The sequence below is a fragment of the Puma concolor genome, chromosome B1 (genome assembly GCF_028749965.1).
Source record: "Puma concolor isolate L17-30 chromosome B1, mPumCon1.1.hap2, whole genome shotgun sequence".
NCBI lineage: Eukaryota > Metazoa > Chordata > Mammalia > Carnivora > Felidae > Puma > Puma concolor.
Genome location: NC_141670.1, coordinates 205825024 through 205847060, shown reverse-complemented (window position 1 = coordinate 205847060; position 22037 = coordinate 205825024). Strand labels below are relative to the sequence as shown.

The 22037-nt window shown below is 57.5% G+C and overlaps 2 protein-coding genes across 20 annotated transcripts in view; one reads left to right on the top strand and one right to left on the bottom strand.

Annotated features, from left to right (window-relative positions):
• Positions 1-15952, top strand: part of ADD1 (adducin 1) — an 86877-nt gene extending 70925 nt beyond the window's left edge. For 2 of the 11 annotated variants that reach the window (XM_025921811.2, XM_086705584.1), the window contains exons 10-16: positions 88-432; positions 2873-2974; positions 3628-3717; positions 4453-4545; positions 9021-9177; positions 11767-11865; positions 14126-15952. In XM_025921811.2, coding sequence (XP_025777596.1) covers positions 88-432; positions 2873-2974; positions 3628-3717; positions 4453-4545; positions 9021-9177; positions 11767-11865; positions 14126-14487 — 1248 coding nt within the window. In that variant the 3' untranslated portion in view covers positions 14488-15952. Of the gene's footprint in view, positions 1-87; positions 433-2872; positions 2975-3627; positions 3718-4452; positions 4546-9020; positions 9178-11766; positions 11866-12431; positions 12485-12527; positions 12563-14125 lie in introns of those variants that run through there. The other 9 variants (XM_086705586.1, XM_025921813.2, XM_025921815.2 and 6 more) reach the window with 9 other exon arrangements.
• Positions 15953-16434: 482 nt separating this feature from the next.
• SLC75A1 (solute carrier family 75 member 1) lies at positions 16435-20345 on the bottom strand. Of its 9 annotated transcripts, none has more exons than XM_086705591.1 (12): positions 20242-20345; positions 19489-19750; positions 19282-19378; positions 19011-19114; positions 18596-18754; positions 18353-18514; positions 18003-18111; positions 17808-17919; positions 17533-17641; positions 17332-17422; positions 16983-17136; positions 16435-16791 (listed from the first exon to the last, which is right to left on the bottom strand). In XM_086705591.1, exons 2-12 carry the CDS (start codon positions 19660-19662, stop codon positions 16455-16457), a joined length of 1608 nt encoding a protein of 535 aa, XP_086561717.1. In that variant the 5' UTR covers positions 19663-19750; positions 20242-20345; the 3' UTR covers positions 16435-16454. The 9 variants fall into 9 exon arrangements, with proteins under 9 accessions (XP_086561717.1, XP_086561719.1, XP_086561718.1 ...); XM_086705593.1 differs by having other exon boundaries at positions 19489-19689; positions 20242-20342; XM_086705592.1 differs by having other exon boundaries at positions 19489-19685; positions 20242-20339.
• Between the last annotated feature and the right edge of the window lie 1692 nt (positions 20346-22037).

Here is a 22037-nt window from a genome sequence, read left to right as displayed (position 1 = left end):
TTTGTAGGTATTTCCACGCAATTCCCCAAAGTGAAACTGTTGTGAGATCTGGCATATTGACAGTCTTTCATTCTCTTTGGACCCTAGGGTTACAGAACTGGCTACCCTTACCGATACCCTGCTCTGAGAGAGAAATCTAAAAAGTACAGCGATGTGGAGGTTCCTGCGAGTGTCACAGGGTACTCCTTTGCTAGTGACGGGGATCCGGGCACTGGCTCCCCTCTCAGACACAGTTTTCAGAAGCAGCAGCGAGAGAAGACAAGATGGCTGAACTCTGGCCGGGGTGACGATGCTTCTGAGGAAGGGCAGAACGGAAGCAGTCCCAAGTCGAAGACTAAGGTGTGGACGAACATTACACACGATCACGTGAAACCCTTGCTGCAGTCTCTCTCGTCCGGTGTCTGCGTGCCAAGCTGTATTACCAACTGCTTGGTCTGTGCCTACCTTACTGTTCATAGTTAGATGATGTAGAGCAAGTTGGGTAGCTGGGGCTTCGGAGGCTTTGGGAATCTAGTCTTTCTGACCTGGATTTCGAGCAAACCTTCCTCCTTAACCTTCTTTAGCCCAAACCAGACCTGCCATATGCATTAGCTATAATTCAAGTAATACTGTCTGCTTGAAACTGCTTAAGATACGCAGCACTTCTTCAGTAACCCCCACATCACCTAACTCTGTGCGTAGCGAAAATACTAAGTAACTTACACATATTAATCTAAAAGTTGGAGCTGACATTTAATTCAAATTATGTTCAAGGAATCCTAATGCTTCATGCACGGAACGGTAGTTCAGTCATAACCTGTTATTTCAGTGTTGTTATCGCCAGACTGCAGTCTGTTCTTTAAAGCCTTCAGTGTTTTCTTAAGCAGTTTTCCCTGGTGTCTCACGGGCATTTTCCCAGCTGACCTCGTCCTTTCTTGTTGGCCTCGTTCCCCGCTTGCTGTCCCAAAGCCTCCGAATGCTCTAAGCCAGCTACCTTCTGCATGGACTGTTGCATGTGAGTAGACGGCCGTAGTGGTGAGTCCTGTGGCTCCTGCTGGGTGTGGCATGACCCAAGTGCGGCGCAGGCCATCTGCAGGCACCAGCGACAGACCCTGCGAGGCGCGCTTTGTTTCCGTAATCACAGACACGGCCCTCAAAGACACTTTGCTGTCTTGGTGCTCACGTCCTGTGAAGGCCGGTCTTCACTGCCCCGTAACCCAGCCTCTGACAGTTCAGCGGCTCCTGTGCCACACAGAGGGGGCCCCTGGAGCGGCCGGGGCAGGCACGCAGGTGACCCGTGAGGTTGGATGGCCTAACACGGTGTGCTCCGAGCAAGCATGCGGGGCCTCCTGTTCCCGTAATAACAGTGTTCTTACTTTATAGATTTATTCCAAAGAAGACAGTTCTGTCTTCCCCAGGTGGTTCTGGTGCGCGAGCCTCTGTGCTCCTGAGCAGACTCGTCACGTGGAGCCCGTCTCTCCTCTCTCCTTCCGCCTCCTCCTCCTCTCCCTCTTTTCTTCTCCCTAGTTTCAGCTGTTTTGTTTTTATTTATTTTACTTGTTAAAGGGCGTGGGCCTAAAAACCACCTTCCTGCTGAGGATATACGTACATAGTGCTGAGTTGCCGTGACGAAGTTTTTCTAAGCACATGTGTAGCCTCAGCTTTGAGCTTTATTTGCTATTGTCTTGAAACAATATGAAATCACTTTGCGTGTTTTAGTCAGTGTGCACATTGAAGGGGAGACCTTGTTCAGCACTTAAATTTGTTTCCTACTGCTCCGGAGTATTGGGCATGCCATGCAGTGTTCCCAGGTTGGTATGTTAACTTACAGTAACTGTTCTCAAGTTGCAAACGTGTTCACGCTTCCAAGGTTATTGCTTTAATGTTTTGACTAAAACTTACTTTTAATAAAAAGCTGGAGTTATTTTTATCTGAGAAGATAACTGTCAGTGAGTACCTCACAGCTCGTGCCCATCCTGCACTTCCCTCCGCAGCAGCTAATAAGCATTTGCCAGTCTGTTGCTTTCTTTGAAGTCTTACGGTTTATGGCCATCTTACTGCCTCCTGAAAATACTCTCAAAGGCGTAACATTGCTGGCCTTGTTTTAATGTTCAGTGCCCACCCATGCCTCAGAATTAGAATTTGATTGAAAATCTCGTGTGTGATTGGAGATCCAAAAATAAAGACAAAATGTGAAAGGCGCGGTGTGCTGATGCTACGCACTGATATCTAAAACAGCCTTCTGATAAAAACTCATGAAGCGCTTCAAGTTTGTTTGGGATATTTTTGTAACACTCTGAAGTATTAAGTTATATAAAATATTCGACATCACCAAACCCTCCCACCAGGCAGCTACTGTATATACGTTCATGCAGCAATTTTCTTGGGTTGAAAAGCTATGCCAGCAGCACGTTCTAAAGCTGTACTTTATTTTCATGCAAAACTTTGGTGATGCCCACTCTTGCCTCCCAGTCCGGTCTTTCCCTTTACCTGGGTGGCAACATCACATCGCTTTTCATGACCCTGCCATCTCATGCTTCCAGCGGCTTTGGCATTGATGACTCTCAGGGCGGTGAACCAATGTGCTCTGAGGGGTCCCCCCATGGCTAGTCCGCGGGAGTTACAGAGCGTAGCTCTGTCGTCAGCCTCTGCCGGGCCTTCTGGATGGCGTGTGCCGGTCAGTCACGACTCTGGCTTCCACCGTTACTGGTTTCTGTTTGCACACGCCCTGCCCCGATCCCACCGCTGCAGTGACAGGAGGTGTGGTCATTGGTTCATTCTCTGTGATGTTCATGCATGACCAGGTGTGAGACACGTGGGACAGATTGGATGCTGTGGCATCACGTAACCGTTGTCCCAGTTCTGACTTTTCAACTGTTCTTGATGTTTACAGTGGACTAAAGAGGATGGACACAGAACCTCCACCTCCGCTGTCCCTAACTTGTTTGTTCCATTGAACACTAACCCCAAAGAGGTCCAGGAGATGAGGAACAAGGTACGTCGTGGCTGACGTCAGCCCGTGGCAGGAACTTGTGTGCAGGTGGAGGTGGTGGCGGGTAGGACGGAGGTGGCACGTGCTCGCCCCTCGCGGAGGGCTCCCACCGTTGCAGCCGAGGCCCTCTCCTTCCACTGCTTGTGCGCCTGTGCTAACAAGCGTGGTGTGTGAGCAGCAGACAGCCTGGGGCCCCGGTTCCTGAACAGATGCTTGCTCCCATAGTGGGCAGAATCGGAAGCGACAGCCTGTTTCTGGCAAGAGCAGCCTTTGCCCCCGCGTTTCAGCGTTCATTCGCTGAGCTTTGAATGTTTGACGTGTCAGATGGAACATGAGATCCACCAGTGTTCACAGCACCACCGTGAGAGGGGCTCGTAGGGAATGTTTCTCCTCGAGGAGTGAGTACGGTTAGAGATCGGTGCTTGCCAGAGCCATCCAGAAGGTGCAGAGAGTCCATCCCCTTGGACTTGTGAACCTCTAAACAGGCCGGACTAGCACCACCAGACAGGCACTGTGGCCATGTGGGGCCCTGAGGGGCAGGGCAGGGGTGCGGCTTGCGCGTGGCTCTGGGGCCCCAGTGCACATGCAGGGTGACTCAAGTCGTGGCGAGTCTTCTCCGTTCTGTTGATGTGTGTTTCTCCTTCTTGTGTCCTCAGATCCGAGAGCAGAACTTGCAGGACATTAAGACGGCTGGCCCCCAGTCCCAGGTTTTGTGTGGTGTAGTGATGGACAGGAGCCTTGTCCAGGTGAGAGCCCAGAGCGTCTGATAGTAGTGGGTGGTGGCTCTAATGACCGGCCACTCCAAAATTATTCTTGAGTTGGCAGAGAATGATGCTATGAGGTAAGTGTTCTAGGCAAGACCTACCTCTGTGAAAAATCCTCATGATGAGAAACAGCCCCCCACTTTTCCTAAAGTTGTAGACGTAGCACAAGCATGCCCATGGGCCGTGTCCTCCCAAGCCCTGCTCCGTGTAATGCATGCCTGTGTGAGGGTGGCACTCACGCCACCTGCTTTGGGGCCTGGATTTGCCCTGGTTTGGCAGTGTACGGTGGAAAATGCTAGAAGAGGGTGGGTTTAACGGACGTTTCTGTTCTCGTGTGTATTGCTCTCTGCAATAAAGTGCTGCTTGGGGAAAAGTGGTTACAGAGGGCACCTGTAAATGTCTGCATTTACATGCCTTTCTGTAAGAGCACTGTACTTCGTGGCACATTGAAGATAATCGTGTAAGTAGTTATCTCTGAAAATTAAGTTGCCACCTGCTGCTTTAAACGCGACCCTGCAGGGTAGGTGTTTGTGCTCTGAGTTGGGGCAGCCGTGGTCTGGTCTTGTGGTCTGTGTCTGCACGTGCACCGCCATCACTGCTGCACCGCCGTGGACGGCCGTCTCTGCTGCATGCTCTCAGCCAGCTCCATCCTGTGCTCTCAGTTGCTGTTTCGAAGCCGGGCCTGGCGGGCTCTGATGACTCAGTTTACTGTTGCAGGACGCACCCCTCTCTGACTGTACGGAAACAATCGAAGGGCTCGAGCTTACAGAGCAGACCTTTAGTCCTGCTAGATCTCTGTCTTGTAGAAAGGTACTCACCGCCCTGTCCTTGACCGCCTCTCGGCACGCGCTGCCCTTCCACCTGCCCCGTCCCCACCTGTCTGCTCTTGCCGGGCACCGTCTCAGTTACCCCTGCCTCTGCGATGGACCGAGGTTCCGTTCTGCCTGTTCTGTTCTTTAATTAGAGTGTCTGGTACGAGGTTATTTTTATAATCCTCGGCATCCACGAGGCATCCACGAGGTTGGGGAGAAAGGGCCCCTCTTCACGATGCGTGGCGCATTTCTGAGGGTCTGCACGTGACTCTGGTTAGTGCATGCTTTTGGGTTTCGTTTGCCTTTTATGAGATGTCGATGGCAGAAGGCTCATACGGGCCGCCTGTGGGCAGCGGTGGCTCCCTGTGCAGCCTTCCACCTTTGCTTGCTCTGCTGTGACTGCACGCGTAGTGAATGTGGCCATTGGAGGTTGTAGAATTGAAAGACAGCATTTCAGAGGAACGGAAAGTAAAACTGGACAGTTTCTATTGTTGATGAGATATATTTAGTTTTTCTCCTAAAAAAAAAAAAATCCTAGATAATTCTTTAAAAAGTGTTTCACAGGGGAAAAGAGACATGGAAATTTGAAGCCAGGAGTAGTAAGTGTGTACACGCACACGTTGATGTGGATGGCAGGTGGGAAGTCTGTGTGATGTAACCTGCCCCGTTGGAAGGAGCCCCGTGAGGGCCCTGCAGGTGTGCTGGTGTGCACAGCTCGGCGCTGACAGCAGAAAGCGGCTGCCTGCTCGGTGTTGAGTCGTAGTGACGTTTACCCTGTGTTCAGAGGAGATTTTTAGGGTGTGTCTCTTCAATTCCTACGCCTCCAGTGAGATGCCATCTCTTTGTAGTGATGTCCCAGTTGCCAGAGATTCGTACCAGGGGTTCTGTATCCTGCGTGCAACCCTCACCAATGACGAGGTTTTGCATACTTAGGGAGTAATTCAGTAGGTCCGTTTCTCCTTATCCTTTGAATGTACTTTGAGCTGCCGTTCTTGGAGGGACTTCTCGGAGCAGGGGAGAAAGATGGCCTTTTTCTGCATGTCTCAGTACTTTGGGCTTTAAGCCGTTGTGGTCTTGCTAGCTCATAATTTTCTTTTCTCTGATGCGTGAAGCTGTTCTGAGTCCGTGAGCCCGGGGTGCTTACCATGCGGGGTCTCCACTGTGGCTGCCACCCTGTAGCCCTTGGGCAGAGCTGATTGACACCGTCATTGCTCTGCAGTCTCTCTGGCACTGGGTCACACGTGGTGGCTTCTGCTTGACCTTGTTCGGGCTCTCCGGAAGGTGGGCTGGTTGGCTGTATTTCAAGTGGGCTTTTTCGGCCAGTTCCTCATCCAGCCCCAATTTTTGTTTTTGCTCCGGCATGTCAGACTCGGGTGTGTGTCACCATCACCTGTGAGTGCTTCATCACGTGTAGATGTGGCCCCCCCCACCCCCGCCTGCCAGGAAGTCAGAGTCGCTGGGAATGGGATTCCTGGCCATTCTGGTGCCTCACCCCCTAGTCTGGGCAGCGCACTCTGGGAGTGCTGCATCCAGGTGGGGTCAGCAGGGGAAACCGCACCCAGCCCAGCCTAGAGGGTGCTCCCGTGCCTGGATTCTTGTTCCAGCTTGCATTTTCTCCAACACCCTCCTGCTGCTCACATTTGCACCCTTGGTCTTTTTCTCATTTTTACGTTGAGAATACGACTCCATCCATGACCTTGACTGAAGCTGTTCCCACATCTTTCATGCGAATCTCAAAACGTAGACTGCATTGCTCCCTCTACAAGGTGGCCCTGCTCTCAAGGTGGCAAGTTGAGTTTTTCTTTGACAAAGTGGAAAAAGAACTTGGTTACGTGTCCTAGTAACGTCCTCTTCCCAATGAGGCAAATCTGTAGATACCTGCTTTCCATTTGAGAATCTGAGGAACATGTGTCTGGGGCTTAGGAAGTAGGGGCTCTGGGGAAGTCCTTCCCTTTGCTTCCACCCCTCCCTCCCTGGTGATGGCCGTTCACTCAGGCCCTGTCGTCCTCTGCCTGAAGGAGGAGCGGCAACTTGTCAGCCGCGCCCTGATGCTCTGGTTCCAGAAGGAATACTGAGCCCAGCCGAAGTCTCTCTTAACTCCACGTTGCACGCGCCAACACGGAAGCTGTGGTAACTGGCCGCCTTTTGGAGGTCATTGCAAGTGAACTGAGCTGTTAGACGTTAGCGCGAACAAGTTCATGCCGACAGCTTTCGGGGGCAGGCCGGGACCGTGCTGCTGGATTTGTGCTCTGTGCACCTGTGTGTCCTTGGGCAGAGTCCCTCTCACTTGGTGCTGTGTGGGGGAAATGGGAGGTGCCTGGGCCCACCTTGCAGTCTTACCTGGTGAACTTGGTGTTGAGCACCCAGAAGCGCGTGGCCCGGCACTAAGAATGTAAGTTCAAATCCGAGTGGGTTTTATGGCTGAAAAGCCTGATGCTTGGAGAGGTCGGGTCACGAGCCACGTTTGTAGTCCACACCAGGCGCCTCAGCCAAGCGCAGAAGCCGTTACTGGGCAGCATCGGTTTTGCTTAGAGCCGCGTTCTGTGGCTGGAAGTGAGGGGAGCAGCGAGAGCCTCTGCGTGAAGAGCAGCCACTTCACATCCTGGCTTCTCAGCCCAGGCTGCTGCCCCGCAGGGGACCCGTTTTCCCTCTGAACCCCAAGCCTTGTTTCCGTCCCCCCAGATAACGCAGTTCCTCTGTCCTCCATTCCGGTCAGAGCCCAGGTCTTGGGGGCTTGGCAGCCGCTTGGCGCCTGGCTGAGGAATTTGGAGGAAGGAGGCTCCCTGCCAGCAGAGGTGGGAACCAAGGTGCCTTGAGGGTCCGGGGTCTCCGTGCGGGAAGGGCCTCGCTTGCCGCAGGTGCCTCTGTGGCAGTTGATGCTTGATATTTTATTCATTGCTTGTTCTGAACCGTTGAGTTAAATGGATTTGAACATTTCTCTCAAACCTCGTATCGCCTGGTCGCTTTGTTGGCAGTGCTAGCGGGGTGCACGTGCAGCAGGTCAAGTGCCCCAGCTTGCAGGACACCCCACCCAGCACTTCCTGCTGTCAGCCCAGCAGCTCCTCCCGAGGATGGCACACCTGAAGCCGATGCACAGGAACAGGCTTTACCGAGAAGAGGGATTCGGTTCCCCGTCTTGAGACAGGGCAGCTTCTGAGTGAAAAGCCGGTTGACTTTGGGTCAGCCTTGGTTAGAAAGTGGGCTCCCCTTGACCATCCAGGTTGTCTTGACTCTTCAGGCTCTCTAAGCAGACGTGGCCAATTGCAGCAGGTCCTTCCCTTCTCTTCCTTGGGTCTGCGTCCCAGAACAATCCTGGGGTGCTCTGGATGCTCTGCACCCAGCCTGCTGGACAGTCACCCCTCCATCCGGGTTTTCCAGGCTTTGCCAGGGTAGCAGGTGGCCCAGGTGTCCCCAGTCCGGCTCTGTCCCTCGTGCACATTGGTCGGCACGGCCTGTGTCTGGTGTTTGCCTCTCACTGAGGAGAGTGTTGGCAAACCAGCCTGGCATCAGAATTTTGGCTTCTCCTTTCCTAGGTGGTTTTTGGAAGCTCCCGATAAGTAATGCGCACGTGTGTGAGCTCTGGCTGACTTTCTTGGTGAATGAACCCAGGGCATCTGGGGGCCAGCCAGGCTGAGCAGTGGAGTGCGGAGCTGTGCTGGGGCAGGCGAGGGTGGGCTGGACGTCACACGCCCAGGGCTGCCCTCTTGGCTCTCTCCCTCTGAGGCTTGCCTTCCCCCTACCCCCTGCCCTGCCCTGGGTCTGTCTCTTCCCTGCAGACTGGGTGTGACCCGTGAGCTGCTTTCTTTCTATTTTCTTCTCTTTTCTACATGTTCCTAGTTCTCCAGATTCCTCAGACAAATACTGGTATTTTGGGACTTTAAAACAATTTCTTGGGATCCGTTTTCGGGAGCTGGTTGTAAGCTAAATACATAGTCAAAAGGACAGAACTTAACCTGTGAACTTAGTAAAGTCAGTCTCCGAGCACACCTTCCCTGACCATCGGAACCCTTGACATTTTCTGCTGTCGTGAGGGGGGGCAGTTGACTTCAAAAGTCCACTCTTCCGTCCTGCCTGTCACTGTGGAGACGGCATTCTCCTGGAGCTGCCCGCTCTGTGCTGTCCGTCTGCACCTCATTGCTTTTGCTTCTGAAACCTGAAGGACTCTCCTGTGATTTTTTTTTCCTCCTGGTACATTTGTTTTGTGGCATTTAAATTGTGTTTCTCTGTCTCCTACCACTGGAGGCCGCAGTCCAGCCTCTGCCTCAGGGCCCAGGGCGATTCCTAGGCCCCGTCTCAGGGATGCGTGTGTGTGCGTGTGCGTGTGCGTGTGCGTGGGTGTGGGTGTGGGTGTGTGCGCGTGCACTCTTGGAAACCCGCCCGCCGCGCCCCGCCCCGCCTGCAGCCTTGCCCGGGATGGGGGAGAGTCCCCTCTGGCAGGACTCCCACCGACGGGGCGTCCCTCTTTGTCTGCAGGGGGAGCTGGTGACGGCTTCCAAGGCCATCATTGAGAAGGAGTACCAGCCCCACGTCATTGTGAGCACCGCGGGCCCCAACCCCTTCAGCACGCTCACCGACCAGGAGCTGGAAGAGTACCGTAGGGAGGTGCAGCGGAAGCAGAAGGGCCCTGGAGGTGAGCATGCGTGTGCGCGAGTCCTGGGCGAGTCCTGGGCATGCTGGTGCAGGCCACATGGGCTGTCCCCGAAGCAAGAGAAAGCGCTGTGCCCGCTCCTCTGTGCCAGGTGTTAACGGTGGGCAATAAGGTCAGTGACTCACATGAAAGAGCAGCCTTGGGTCTGGTTAGTTCAGAACGTCACTGAGCGCACGTTTCCTAGTCCCGAAGGAATTAGACCATGAGACACACTTGTGAGTGTGCACGGTGCCTGTGCAAGAGACCACGTCGGAGAGCTGAACTTCCCTCCTGCACGAACCTGGAGGGTCTTCCTGCACAGGTGTGCTGGCAGGCCCACGACCCAGCGTGCGGCCTGCTCTGGGTCCCAGACCCAGTGGGGAGTGTGGCCCTTTGCTGGCGTGGCCCTTTGTTTCTCTTGGTAACTCGCTGACGCAGGAGGTCATATTTTATGTTTTTGTAAAATACAATGGGACTATTTGCAGCAAATGAAAATAAATGGTTCTAAGAACCAGAACCTCATGGAGCAGGTTGTTTTCAACTTTAGGTTTTGAAAAGTAGATCCAAGAATTTTGAGAATGCCAGAGGTGAGCCTCCCCCTGCCTCTACCAGGAAGGCTCCAGTGGGTCTGCATCACTTTCCCCAGGCAGCCTTGGTTGAGACCAGCAGACCCTGGGCACAGATGTCCCCCCACCCTCCCCGCCCAGGAGGTTCATGTTGCCGTCCTCAGGGCCTTAAGTTCTAATCCTGGTCTTTGTAGGGACCACACTTCCTCCTTGGCTCAGCCCCTAGGAATCTGCCTTTAGGAATGGAAGTCCCACAGTGTTCCATGGCCCTGGGTCTGTGGGGATTGACCGGGAACTACTCCTGAGTCTCTGATTTGCCCCGATTTAGGTTTTTCTGGTCTTGTTTTAGACTAAATAATACATCACATAGCTGCTATTGGAATTTGGGTCATGCAAAAAACTGTCGTTTTCCGTCTGTGTCACTTTGTTAGGTGTGCATTAAAATTAAGACTTAGTGCATATCGAATCAGAGTGAGCCCAGTCTTCCCGTCACACCAAGCTCTGTGTCTCTGATCGTCACCCTTGCATGTACGCACAGCCCTGCCGAGAGCTCTCTGTGCTGTCACCATAAGTCCCTGCCTCAGATTAGAGCCCTGGGGGTGGTGCGTGGGCCGGCCCCGATTCCAGAGCACACACATGCATCTGACCCTGGGCCCCTCCAGTGTCGGGGGGCCCAGATTACAAGATGTTGTTTTTTTTCCCTTTACGTTTATTATTGAGAGACAGAGACAGAGAGAGACAGAGCATGAGCAGGGGAGGGACAGATAGAGGGAGACACAGAATCCGAAGCAGGCTCCAGGCTCTGAGCTGTCAGCACAGAGCCTGACGTGGGGCTTGAACTCACAAACCGCAAGATCATGACCTGAGGGAGCCTAAGTTGGACGCTCAATCAACTGAGCCACCCAGGCACCCCTCAAGATGTTTTTTTGAGTCAAACCACGAGACATACAGGAGTTTTCCCCATACACGAGGCTCCATGACAAGGGACGTTCCAGCAGTTGAGTGGACAGGACAGCTGTGTCCGTGCTCTGTGACCACAGAGCTGTCAGCAGTGGGAGTGCCAGTGGGGGCGTACTGCCAGGAGACCCCTGCCCGGCACTGCTGCTAGCCCTTGGCATGGGGGCGGGGGACAGGTGTTGGGTGCCATAGGTCAGCACTTCTGGCAGGAGGAAAGAAAGCCTCAGGGCTCTGGCACCTTCTTCTGGTTGAGGGAACTTGTAGGAGATGCGAAGGCCTTTGTTTATAGAAATCGGGCTTCAGGAAGGTGGGTTGGCATCTCTTTGAGATCAGAGGCCCTAATGATTGTAGCTGCCTGTTCAAAATATGGGACCTAGTGATGCTAAGCATTAATATAAAAAGTGTAAGTGAGATAAGGAGATTTAGGGAATTAAGATAATATTAGTATGTATTTTTCCCTAAATGAGAAGTAGGCTTGAAATTTCCTAGATCTTCGTTCGGTCCTAGTACCTGTAATTTTTCCTCTGGTCCTTATCAGTGATTTTATTTCAGAAAATAAAAATACGCTTTATTAGCTGCCAGGTTTAAATTATTGGTAGAAAATGTTCTACATAGAAAATGAAAACCCAGGTAATTCTCATGTTCCATCCCTTGAGGAGGTGAGCAGGGTGAGGGTGCTTGGGACCCTGGGCTGCTAGCTCAGCAGTGGGGAGGCTGGACAGTGAGGACGTGGGGAGGGGCTCCTCCCTGGAGGACAGATGAGGACAGGCCGGGGGCCTCCAGTCGGTGTGCCACAGAGCCAGCTCTGGCGGAGTCTCTCTGGCCTAAGAGTAGGAATTAATTTTGTTTCCAAAGTTGTTGGATCTTTCTGAAATTCAGATGCACAGTCATAGTGGGCTTTCTTTGTCCTGGAGAGGTGAAGACGGTGTGGTCGTGAGCCCTCCCAGTCTCCTGGATGCAGCCAGATGGGCTGGGCAGGGAGGGCAGGGGCTGCCTGCTTTGGAGGAGGGTGAAGGCTCACGATGTCTGAAGCTCTTTACCACCTGCTTCTCTGTGTGTCTGCCTGCAGAGATTCTGGACGAGAGCAGAGAAGAGAAGGAGAAGAGTCCTCCAGAACACCCTGCTGCCCCCCACACCCCCCCCAGCACCCCCGTCAAGCTTGAGGAAGGTGAGCTCTGGCTGCCCGCTGTGGGAGGGCGCGTGGCCTTCTGGGGTCCGGCGATGGCCGGGAGGGGTGGGCCTCGTGTTTTTGTCCCGTGGGGGGAGAGCAGCCGGGTGTGCAGTAGAGGGACTGAGTGATGAAAAAGCACTTTTGCGTGGAAAGCCACCCACCACATGGTTCTGAACCGGCCCTCCTTGCTGGCGCTGGCCTTGGTAACTCAAGGACAAACGGATTGTTAGTGAGATGTCAGAACCAGGCGGGAAAGGTTTCGGGGGTTGGCTCCCGCCTTCGTTATGATGTCCGTTTTGCCCACTGCTTACACAGTCCTTAGACCTTCCTGTGTTCAGATCACTCCTCTGGAAACGTCTTCCATCATGTCTGAGCCGTGGTACCTCGTTGGACCTGCCGTAGTAATTGGTCCGTGCGAGTGCAGGCCTCCATTGGCCTCTCGGACTGCCCACTGCGTGTCTGTGGCGTGTGGCCCACGTGTCTGTCCCTCGGTCTTCTGTGTCGTGCTGCCCGTGCCTGTTGGGAGCCTGTGGCTCACCTTCCCCCCGTTCCTTGTCCACAAGAATGGCTCAGCCATCCTTCTATAACCCGGCGGCTGTGACTGAATGCCTAGATTCTCTCCCTGTGCTTTTCTCTTCCTGTGGCTGCGTCACAAGCAGGAGGTGGATGTGCTAAAGAGTACCTGTTACCATAGTAAGTACCGCCCGTCCGGCCCTCTGCTGTTTAACCGGCATCCCCTGTGCTTTGCTTCATTCTCCTGCTTCTTTGTTGCTTACTCAGTTTTGTTTTCTGTTTATTCAAAATAAAAATAGAGGGCCCCCCTCCCCCTTTCTCACACCCAGTTCCTCCATCCCAGGCAGCGGCATCTTGGCAGGGACTCGGTCACCAGAGAGCTGGGTGGTGGCAGCCTGTCCCTGGGGCCCCTGGACTGAGGGCCCTGCTCAGGGAGCCCTGGGCCTTGGAAGCTCCACAGCGATCATGTTGGCCGGATCAGCCTGTGATTGCTCTGGGCGGGAGGTTTCGCTGTTTGGATCGGAAGTACGTCTAGACTAGGTTCAGACAGCTTAGGGGTCGCATGTGTTTGGATCTTTGCTTAAGTTCAGATGGGGCAGAAGAGCTACATTTGGCACTGGTTTTTTAATGTGACATTGGCCACACGATGAAAGTCCCCGGAGGCACCCACAGGCAACCTTTGCATGCTTTGCAGAGTGAATCCCGACCTCCTCCTGCCCTAGCCAAGTAAGGACATTTCATTATCCTGGGACAGAAGGTGGCTAAGGGCAGGGACAGGGTAGCTCCAGCCTCCCAGAGCCAAAGCGCTAAGTGTTTGGGGCCCGGAGCCTCCTGTGCCGGCCGCAGCTCACCGACACTCAGCTCGGGGCCCCTCCTGACTTCAGCTCCATTTCTCCGTACTAGACGGTTTGCTGTTGCCTAAGCAGCAAGTTGCTTGTAACTCTATAGGCTGTTTTTAAGTATCTACAAAAACTGGTTCGGGGATTAGATCCCGCCTTCGTTATGATGTCCATTTTGCCCACCGCTTACACAGTCCTCAGACCTTCCTGTGCTCAGATCACTCCTCTGGAAACGTCAGAGGAGTCTGTGTAGAAATCTGGTGATGGGGACCTTCGCTAGAAGCACACCCTCAGACCAGTTATGCTGTACCTATTTACGTTTCCACGTTCAACTTGTGAAGATGGCCTGATGTTTTGCCCCTAGCTCTTACCTCATACATAATTCATCTCTTTTCTTTGATTCTCCAGCCTAAAATGGCTTTATTTCGTTTGATGCTGATATAGGAGGTCTGGAGTTAACTATGACTTTCTGTGGTTTTCTTCTTGGGGGAGACCAGGTGTTGTGGGCTGAAATTGAGGCTTAATTTCAGGACTACTGATAATGTGCCCTTAGGGTTCTAGAATAAACTTCTGTTCAAGTGCTCACGCAGAGCACTGTCCTGCTGAAATGCTCCCGACTTGCCCACCTCGCTCTCTCTGACCGGGGACCAAGGCCCTGTCCGTGAGCGCCCTGTCCACGAGGGGGAGCTGAAAACAGCCCTGAGATTGTGCCTACGTCTTGTTCTCTGAGCTCCCCCTGGCCCTGAAGTAGAGCACACCTCACTTAAAGTGTCAGCCGGGTGTCGGTAGAAGCCCCTGCGTCCAGGTGGGCTCCCCGCGGGGCGCCGCCCCCTCCCCCCTCGGGGCTGCCCCGCCGAGGTCTGGCAGGCATTCTCCAGCCCCGGCTCTCCTACCCCACCCGCCAGACCTGCCGCAGGAGCCCGCCTCCAGAGAGGACAGTGACGCTGCCACCTTCAAGCCGACTCTCCCCGACCTGTCCCCTGATGAGCCTTCAGAAGCGCTCGGCTTCCCGACATTGGAGGAGGAGGAGGAGGAGGAGGAAGAGGAGGAGGGGCTCTGTGAGGCCCGCGAGCCCCCCAGCCCCACCAGGTCCCCCTTGGTGGCCAGCCCCGAGCCAGCCTCCGCCCGGGCGGCTGAAGAGGCCGCCTCCCCAGCTGCCGAGGACCCTGGCAGCGACGGGTCTCCGGGCAAGTCCCCTTCCAAAAAGAAGAAGAAATTCCGCACCCCCTCCTTTCTGAAGAAGAGCAAGAAGAGGAGTGACTCCTGAAGACCCCGTCCTGCACCAGCTGACGCCACCAGACCGTCCCCGATCGCGTCTCGTGTCCTGTCTTCCTGTGTAGTGGAATGCAAAAAGCCCAGCCCTCCATGTAGCTAGAGCTCCCCTCCCGGCCTGACCAGACCCCCACGTCCACCGGTGCTCGCCTCACGTGTGTGCGCAGCGGTCCCCCCCCTCCTCCCCGGCCCGCAGCCTCAGGTTCTGGGGGAGACGAATCCACGTCCCTCCCATCCGTCTGCCCCTCGGTGACACCCTCTCCCCTGGCGGTGAGAAGTCCTGGTCCTGGCCAGACGGTCGGAGGCCCTGCCGGCTCTGGCCTTGACCGCTCTCTCCTGTTGTGAGGTGACCCGTGCTGTGTGCTAGGCTCCCCTTCACCCCCAGGTCTCGGGTGACTGAATCAGACTTGTAGTTTCCTGCTGGCGTTACCTGCTGGGTGAGTGATCTCACTCTGTGGACACAAAGCCTCAGTCCTGTAAAAACACTCACGTGCCCGCCAATGGCCCAGGGCATAACAACAGCCTTTGAGAGGCGAGTTTGGGCTGAGCCAGAAACCCCAACAGCAAAGGGGACCTGTGTCTGCCCGGCACAAGCTATGTGTGGTCTGATTACCCTGAGGCCAGAAACAGGTTCAGGGGCTCCCCATTTCTCACTCACTGGGGTCTCTGGGTTCCTGTCACGGGGAAGATACGTCAAGACGGGGGAAGAGTCCTTTCTAGAATTTTTTTTCAGCAGGTTTGCAATTTACCCTACGTTTTTTACCGTGAACAGGCCACTTTTTAGTAAGTTTTTTCTCTGCTCACTCGTCTAGGGGACGTTTTGGACCGAGAAGGGGTCTTCTCTTACCTTTAACTCTGCCTTGAAGACCCCCCTGGTTTTGGTAAAAGGCGCAAGGTACAAGACCCAGTGGTCCCTCCCTCACTGCTTACACCAGCCACTTATGAGCCGTGACTTGCTCTCCTTGTTCAGCATCGTGAAGCTTCACTTAACTCAGACCCCTGGGAAACCACATGAAGCTGCTTAGCGGGACTAGTGGGTGACCCATTCCAGGAGCTGCCCCGGTGCCAGCCTGACCAGGCACCGGCAGGCCTCCTCCCCGGGCGGACCCACGCTCCTGACACCAAGGCAGGACCTGAGGCTGGCTGCATGGCGCTGACCACTGCTTCAAGCTTGCTGGCGACTTGCTTTTCTCCTGTGTGTCACTTTGTTGCCATGGTGGCGTCCAGGCGCTGAGCCCTCAGCCCGTACTTCAGTTGACCCCGGACTCTTTACCCCTTCCTTTTGTCCCTCACATGCAATGACTTTTATTTCACTTTTGTAGTTTATTTTAACTCTTTGTATTACAACATGAAGTCTAGTCGCATATATGGATACAGGCTTGGGAGGATGGGTCCTCTGTCCTCCACTGTAACGTGTTTTACTCACAAATAAAATTCTTTAAGCAGTTTCCTTGTCTAAATTTCGGAAGCAGTTTGGCATTTTTTTCCCCCTTTGTTCAAGATAGGACTTCCAGAAGTCTGTCTTGAGATCCCAAGTGTTTATTTCTTGATCGGACACTGTTGCTCTGCACCAGGAAGGCCCCTAGAACCCAGAATTGCCTTGCCCGGGGTGCCAGCCTGCTCTTGGGCCCGAGAGCCTGACGCCCCTACAGTCCGAACAGATGCGCAGGGGTGGGATAGTGATGGGAAGAGCCCAGCACAGGGCTCCCTCCTCCCTGGGTGGCCAGGGTGCAGGGCACAGCTCACGTAGGCCCTAGCGAGTGTGGGCTCCCATCGTGGCGGGCCCTGTGTCACCCTTTCTGTCCACCCTGTTGTGCAGAATGGTCACGGGCCCCGGACGAGCCTTGGACTTTTCTGCTCAGTGCAGGTGTAAGAGCTTCTGGTGCTCGGGGGTCTCCCAGGTGGGGGGTAGTGAGGCACAGCCGTGTGCTGGCGAAAGGCACTTGGTATAAAATAGCTGCTTTATTTTGTCATTTGGAGGCTTGGCTGACACCGTGTGTCTGAGAGAAAAGTGAACACAAAACCTGAAAGGTGTTGGGGAGTCCCTGCTCCCAGCACTACGGGCAGGACTGTCCAGGCGCGCGTACCACGGAGCTGCTGGAGTGTCCGGCAGGGGCCAGGGCTGGGCCCCAGGGGGAGGGGAGAGGTCCCTTCCCCAGCTTGGGGCGGGGCTAGCTCCACTACTCGGCCTTGGGTGCCATGCGGGCTGGAGGCCTCAGGTTGCGCAGGAGCAGGAAAGGGAGCAGGAAGAGGCCTGAGCACACCGTGAAGCAGACCCTGGCCCCGGCCAGCCAGTACACTGTGGAGAGACAGCCCGAGAGGTGATGCGGGCCCTCCCTCCCTGCTGCGCCTCCACCCCGGGGATGGCAGGACCACGGCAGGAACCGACGGGGAGGCAGGGGAAGGCGGATGGCAGGGCCACGTGGCCTCCCCCTGGCCTTGCCTCCCAGGGGCACAAGCGTGCCTGGAATGCTATCCCAGGGCCCTTACCTGAGGCAGCCACCATGGGTCCCACTGCCCTGGCCAGGGCGCCCAGGCTCCGAAGCGTGCCCATGATCGTGCCCTTCTGCCTGGGCAAGCCTTTGGGGGGGGGGGGGGGAAGGAAGCCGTCGGGTGCTTGCTGGTCTCCTCCCACCTGGGGGGCCTCGGGCAAAGAAAGGCTCCTTACCATAGTCAGCGACCACGGAGGACAAGCAGGGCACCACGACGGCAGCGGCTGCCAGGGGACACCAGGAAGGTGGCAGGCAGCCTCCAGGTGATGCCTGGAGGGCTGTGACCCGGGATCCCTGGCCACCGGCTCCCTACCGTTCCCACCCTGGCCCCGGGAGGACCCCCTCACCGAAGGAGTAGAGCAGCAGCCCCAGGCCCAACGCGGGCAGCGTGAGCCCCCAGCCAATGAGGAGGAAGGCAGGCACCAGCAGCAAGATGGCCTGCGACGGGGGGGGGGGGGGGGGATGGCAGCACTCAGGACCCACCCCTGCCGCTTCCAGCGGGACTCGCGACAGGGCCTGCCCCCCACTCGCCCGGGGGAGCCTCGTACCCGCTTCACCGCTGCAACCTCGCTGCCAGGGCTGATCTTCCGGGCGTAGGCGCCCTGCACGGTGGCCATGGTGAGGCCGATGAAGAAAAACATCTTTCCTTGCTGCAGGCTGGGAGCGGGGGAGCCGTTAGTGCCTTGGTCTGACCGCCCTGCTCCCGCCAGCCACGCCGGAGCCTGGGAGCCCACAGCTTCTCCTGGGCCTCAGCCAGCGCCTGCCCCAGGGATGGGCCAGGGTGGGCGTCACTGAAGCGGGGAAGACAGGCTGGCGCCGCTACCTGCTGAACTGGAAGCGCTGATGAGCGAGGAAGCTGAGGGTGAACTCGAGACCCGAGAACAGGAAGAGGTAGAGGAAGTACACCAGACCCAGGCGGCGAAGGTGACGGATCCCTGGGGAGCACGGAGAGCGTCTGTAGGGGCCGGCAGCCCGAAGACGCGACAGCCCCGCACTCGTGATGGGGGTGCCTTCTTACCGTCTCCAGCGGGTGGGTCCTGGCCACGGGCCACGGCCGAGAAACGGAGCAGGGCCACGGGGCTGAGCAGGTCTGCCGCAGCCTGGAACCCCGGGCCGATAGAGGATGCCTGGGGAGGGGGTGGGACTGGACAGGCCGGCCAGGCAGCTGGGGAGGGCCATGACCTGAACCTGGCCTGGCCTCTGGTCCAGATGCCCGGACCAAGAGGCAGGGGTCCCCGGAGGCACTGCGGCCCCAAGAGCCCCTGTGCAGGAGGAGAGGCCAGCCCAGCATTCTTGGCCAGCCCCACGTGCCCACAGAACTGAGCCCCTGCCCTGGGGCTCGGCAGCAGGTTCTGGGACCCACCTTACCCGCTTCTCCGCAGGCAGCGTCTCCGGCAGGAAGCAGAAAATAAACAACAGGTCGGAGGCAGCAAAGAGCAAAGCCAGCCAGGGTACCATCTCCGCTGGCAGGAAGGCGCCAAGCATGGGGCCCAGCGTGAAGGCCAGCGAGAAGGCCACTCCAATGACTGCCTGGGGAGAAGGCCGCCTGAGCCGGGATGGGAGACCCCAGGCAAGGAATCCCAGCCTCCTCGCCCCGTAGTGCGCACGCACCATGCCTCGGCTGCGGGCGGAAGGTGAGCCCAGGTCGGCTACGATGGCTGTGGAGAGGCTGACGTTTCCCTTGCTGATGCCCCCAATCACCCTGGAGGCCAGGAAGGCGGCGAAGCTCTTTGAGGCCGCCCACACGGCATACGAGGTGGCCAGACCTGCCTGTCCCCGGGGCAGGTGTGGTCACTTGAGGCCAGGAGGGGCCCAGAGTTGGGCTGACAAACCCAGGTAACGCCGCTGGGACCCGGCCCTGTCTGTTCTGGAGCACTCAAGGTCCGTCTGTGTTCCCGATGTCCCCCCGCAGACAGGGAGCGGCTCTGGGAAAGCCTGCCTTAGCCACAGGAGCCAGCACCCAAAGCAGCACACCCAGGGGGCAGCGAGGGCCGCTGCCGGGTGGGTGAGAGGTGGGCACCCGTACCAGGGACAGCAGCATCACCGGGCGCCTCCCGAGACAGTCTGAGACAGCCCCCGTGACTGGTGCCAAGAGGAACTGCAGGAAGGAGAAGACTGAGCCTATCAGACCTGAAAGAGACAGACGTTTGGGTTACACGACTCGGTCTGTCCTCGTGGGTCTGGTGATGCTGGGTGGGCCCCACCAGGAGTGGACACTGCACACGGGAAGGGGGCAGACAGTGCCCAGCAGCAGCAAAGTGGGGACAAGGACCCCAGCGTGGGACTTGGGGCCGTACCTCCAAACAGGACACTGTTGTACCTCTTCTCCGCTGGCATCCTGATGGCTGCGGCAAACCAGTCCACGCCTTGTTGCCAGGAGCCATAGAGGGGATCCTGGGGAACAAGGAAGTGTGACAGGGGTTGGGGGAGTCCCTGATGGGCTTTGGGGCAGTGGGCAGCCATCGTGGGAGTCGGGGGGCCTCCAGACATGGGGGAGGGCTCACGTGGGCACGGCCATGGCTCTCCAGCAGCCCTGGCAGCAGAGGCAACAGCAGAGTGAAGGCCAGGAGGTCCAGCAGGAGGCCGAGGAAGACCACGGTGATCACACGGGGCTCTGACAAGGGCTGTTGGCGGATGGGTGGGCGCGGGGTGCAGCTCCCTCCTGCTCCCCAGCCCATGGTGGGGGCCGCTCCAATCCCGCCTGGCTGACAGTGTGGCAGGTCTGCATGAGGGCACCTCTGGGTACCCCAGAGCCAGAGACCTATCCTGGACCGGGGAGGAAACAGAGTTCCCCAGCCCTCACCATGCCCCCGACCCACTAACAGCTAGCAAGCACCCTAAAGGGAATGCCTGCCCGCCTCCCTAAGGGCCCCTCAGTGCGCCCTCTCCCCGATGCCAGGCAGCAGGAAAGTCAGGCTGCTGGGTTGCGCAAAGAAACCGCAGCCACCGATACCAACCAACCGTCCCAAGGGGCCGAGTTGGGGGCATCGGGGCCCCGGCCTACTCCATGCAGCCGCCCCAGGTCGTCTTGCAGAGTGGCTGGGGAAACTGAGGCCCGGGCGGAGGGCAGCCCCGGCGGTGTCCCCGTGCCGCTGAATCCCGGCCCCCAGCCCCCACCCCCCAGGAACCCGGCCCCCGACCTCCCCCATCACCCGCCCCGCCCCGCCCGGAATCCCGGACCCCGACCCCCGCCCTGGCTCGCATCCTGGGCGGGGCAGTGGGGCGCGCACGGACGCGGGAGCAGCCCCCCCTTGCACCTGCCGCGGCCGCGCGCTCAGGGATGTCGGACGGTCGGACACACGAACTGATGGACGGATGCGGAATGGACTGCGGGAACACTGGCGGGGGCGGGCGCGCGCCGGCCACGCCTCCTCCCGCCCCGGACGTGGGCGCCGGCGCGCTTCCTCTTCCGGCCGGCAGGCTGAGGGCGGGCGGGTCGGGAGGGGCCGCCGCCGCCTTCCGCGCGCCAGCGCCGGCGCGCCTTCCCGCCGCTCACCGGCTCGTGCCGGCGCGGGTGTCCCCGCCGTGACCGCGCACGCCAGTGTCTCGGCGGCTCTGCGCGTTGTGCCGATCCCGGGACCCCGGGACAGGCGGCCGGGGAAGGGGACCCGCGGGAGCCACAGCGTCCAGCCGGCAGCGCGCTGGCCTCTCCTGCCACCAGCCTGACCCAGGTCGGCGGACGCCCACAGCACCTCACCACCTCCACCCACATGCCCTCCAGGATTCGTCTGACTGGCCGACCCGAACCAGAAAGTAACGGGAAGTTCTGGAAATGAGGTTCGGCTTCCAAGTTGACGCGCGTCCACAGCCCACCCCCTTGTCAACTTGGCATTCCTACCCCCTCTTTACACCGTAGTAAACTCCCAAGTAAAGATAGCAGCAGTCCCGCCGCCTGATAATAGGCGCAAGGAGTCCACCTCCAGCCAAGAAGAAAGCCGGTAGCACTTTCTCCAAAGGATACGTTCGGGTCACGTTCATTTTTCCCAGCTGGGCCACGGGGGAGGGGCAGGAGGTACGAGTTGGAAATAGTGTCTCAGAAGGCTCGGAGCAGCCCTCGGTTCTGCCCCTGGCAGGCTGGTCCTAGCTGGGTTTCATCCCTTCTTCCAGAACCCCTTGCAGGAAGAGGCAGGGCTGGGCTGGGCCAGATACACAGATCCTGACATTTCCAGGAATTACATGTCCAGGGGGTTTGGGGAGAGGCCCGGGGGGCGGGGGGAGCAGAGTGATCGCTTGATCCAAAGCTGGGGCTTTAGGGCTCGTTGCCGGCCCGGTCCAGCCTCGTGGGACCGAAGAGCAGGACGTCGGGCTGAGGCCCAGGTGCACGAGATCCCGGGGCTGAACGACGACAGCTGGCCAGGCCTGCACATCGAGGAGGTGTCGCCAGCCTGGTCCGTGCCTGTGACAGCTGCCGGGGCCCTCCTGGCTCTGTGGAGCCACGCAGCTGGCGAGCCTGTCTCTGGCGACCCAGGGGAGGCTGGCTGAGTGCTCCTCCCTCATTCCCAAGGCTGCGCTCTGTAGTCGGGGCTTGAGCCCTACGTGCTCCAGGGGCATTCTGGCCCCGGACTCCGCGTAGAGTTCCAGCACCACCCGATTTGGCCAAAAGCAAACCGCCAATTCTCCCCACCAGCCAACCTCCTCTTTCCCACCACACTTAGGCCGTCCTGCCAGCCACTCCGAGTCCCCCACATCCCCCTGGCCGGTCCTCAAATCTGTGGTTTTTGCCACGGCCGACTGTGTGACCTCAGGGACTGGTGTCTCAGTGCAGGTCCCAGGGCCACCTCGCAGGACTGGCTGCTGTGACCACAAGCTGTGTGACACTGGCCTCCCGCGCCGGCCTGTGGGAGGCAAGGCCTCAGCGCCGGGCCCCGTATCACCTGCCAGGTACACCGATTTCTGTACAGGAGCCAAGTATCTGTGGTCGTCCCAACACGAAGCTGGCCGGGATCCCCTCAGTCCCAAACCCTGTGATTCAGCGAGGCTTGTCCGGACGACGGAGGAGTCCGTCCCGGCCGGCTGGCGTGGCTGTCACGGAGGACTGTGGGGCTGTGGCGCG

Bases quoted from the DNA above. Each gene is read 5' to 3' on its own strand.
- SLC75A1 (XM_086705591.1), bottom strand. From the start codon at position 19,662: ATGGGCTGGGGAGCAGGAGGGAGCTGCACCCCGCGCCCACCCATCCGC. The intron at 17,642-17,807 runs GTAGCGGCGCCA...CCCCGCTCCCAG, and splicing joins CAGCGCTTCCAGTTCAGCAG to CCTGCAGCAAGGAAAGATGT. The intron at 17,137-17,331 runs GTGAGGGGGTCC...TCTTTGCCCGAG, and splicing joins GCTGCTGCTCTACTCCTTCG to GCCCCCCAGGTGGGAGGAGA.